General features: G+C 43.8%; 1 protein-coding gene across 1 annotated transcript in view; it reads left to right on the plus strand.

The window, feature by feature from the left end:
• Positions 1–1201, plus strand: part of LOC102368806 (keratin, type I cytoskeletal 13-like) — a 7476-nt gene extending 6275 nt beyond the window's left edge. The window contains exon 8 of the mRNA XM_006032781.1: positions 838–1201. Coding sequence (XP_006032843.1) covers positions 838–863 — 26 coding nt within the window. The 3' untranslated portion in view covers positions 864–1201. The remainder of the gene's footprint in view (positions 1–837) is intronic.
• Positions 1202–2311: the final 1110 nt, after the last annotated feature.

The raw sequence follows: 2311 nt of genomic DNA on the forward strand, positions 1-2311 counted from the left end.
CTGTAACCATGAAGTGAGAAGGGGGTAAGGTTAAAACAGAGGGGTGGGGAGGAAGAAATTGTTGTGGAAGCAGAGACAGCCAGAGAGGACTTGTGGAAGGGGGTGGAAATGGAGAGTGTGGGGAAGGGAGGAAAGGAACGGAGCATGAGCAAGTTCCTTAAAACAGAGGAAGAGAAAAGAAACAAGAGAAGCTAGACCTTAGATTAATAGGAGGTGCACAAAGGCACCCTACTTGTTGCACTTTTCTATTACACAATCTTGGACATGTTCTGGACCTTGTCTGAATTTACAGCTCTCTGAGGATATGTCTTTACTGATGCTTAGTTCTATCCCCAAGCCTGGCCTTTACCCCAAACTCAATACCTATTGTAAAAAGACTTTTTCAGTCTTCCCTCCTTTTAGAAATCTCCTGAGCACTGCAGCTCAAGGTTGAGCTTCCCTGAGCTCACTCCTTCCCAGCGGTGTAGTCAAAACTCACTGGGCTGAAGGCCAAATACGCAGGAAATCTATCAGCAACTGACTTCCTGCCCTTCTGTACCCTGCTGCCTACAATGAAAGCCTAGCACAGAAGGGGAGCCAAGTCCTTCTAGGTCTATGTCTGCTGAACGCTTACCTGTCCTTTAGTGTTTGCTGTACAAGGTAATATATACAGAGAAAGGGAGATGCATGGGGTGTGGTTAATTATAGGAGACCCTTGGGAATGACCCAGTGTCTGCATCCAGACCCCATTCTAGCAGAGTCCATCTGTGACATGGGCACACCTTATGGTCTGATGCTGCAAGAAAGTTCATTTGATTTTATTGCATTCAAATCAGGGTTCCTTTGATCTCTCTCCAGTGCCCTGCAGAAGGCTGCATGACTAAACCAAGAAACCAACCTTTTCCAAGATAAGACCTACAGAGCAGATCCGCAAACCAAGCAAGAACCTACCCACAACCTGCACTCCATGCCCAAGCCAAGAGCAATAAGAAAACCCTCTTTCCAACTACTCAGGAATGCTGATGCCATCTACCCACAGGGGGGCTGTCAGAGCTGTGGGTCACCCTCCTCCCTATTGTGCTACATGCTTTTTCTATTCTGTCCTGCTCTGTGTGCCCAGTCACAACTTACTTGAGTTAATTTGTGCTGAGGTTGGTCATTTACTTTCTGGTGAAAAAGTACCGCTAATAAAACTTTGCTTCTGCCTGATGCAATCAAGAAACCTGTGCCTGGAAAGTGATTTCCTTCAATAAGCTTTTGAGTGTCTCATGGTAGGACTGCAAATAGAAAATCATGCACTCGGATAGATCTGCGAGACTGTGCAATAGTTCCTGAGAGGGAGTAATAGGTGTCCTGTCACATGAGGCATCTAAAACTGGATTGACAAGTAAACTGAAGGGGAACACCCTGCCTTTGACCAATGGTTATGTGGAGAATGGCCTGGCTGACCTTGTGGGTCTTTTCCAGCCCCAACTTCAGTGATTATACATGGACACTTCCTGATACTATATGATCCATAAATGTGCATAGGTTGTGTCTACCGTCCATGTCAGCAGGCGTCTCTGGGTTTCTGACACAACAGTATGCATCATTTTAGTTTTAAGATGTGAACTGGGTACATCTGAAAGTGTATGATTGTCAGACATGGAGGTGGACCTCCTCAGTTTCACCCAAGGAGATTTACATCACAGGCACCTGCAGTATCAGCCTTCCACATGCTCAGACCAAGAAATGGTCTTTAAGTCAACCTTGATTTGTAAGAAGCATCATAGACAGTCCTTTATCTGAATGGTGAATGCAAGACCAGAAATTTCCTATCACTCTGTCCCTGACTTTGGGAGACCCAAGTGTTAACCCAGTCTGAATTTTATGAGATCTTGACTACCATGAGCAGGACGTTACAAAGATGTAAACACCTGCTCAGATTCAGCCTAATGGACAAAGCTTAAAACAGACAAAATAACTTATAACCCAGAATGATTGCTAAGTACAAACACTGAAATCAAATTTGAAAAAGAAACCCTGACAGCCAGGGGTTCAAAAAGTTCAATCTATTTTAATAAAAAAGAAGAAGAGACTTCTCATGGTCTGTAAATACACAGGGGAAAAGATTTCTGTTAAATTTCTGATTTTATTTAATCAGCAGTCAAAACATCAATCAGTATCCCCATGTTGAAAAATGTCAGCAGGGCACTTTAAACTAAAGCTCGTTTGACGAGCTTTAATTCAAAGTGCACCATCGCTGTTTTTCAGCATGGAGATGCTGATACATGTGATGCTCTAGGTGCTTTTAAATAGCATGGCTCTTGGAGCTGTGCTAATTAAAGCACGC

The sequence above is a fragment of the Alligator sinensis genome, unplaced genomic scaffold (assembly GCF_000455745.1).
Source record: "Alligator sinensis unplaced genomic scaffold, ASM45574v1 scaffold1377_1, whole genome shotgun sequence".
NCBI classification, from domain to species: Eukaryota; Metazoa; Chordata; order Crocodylia; family Alligatoridae; genus Alligator; species Alligator sinensis.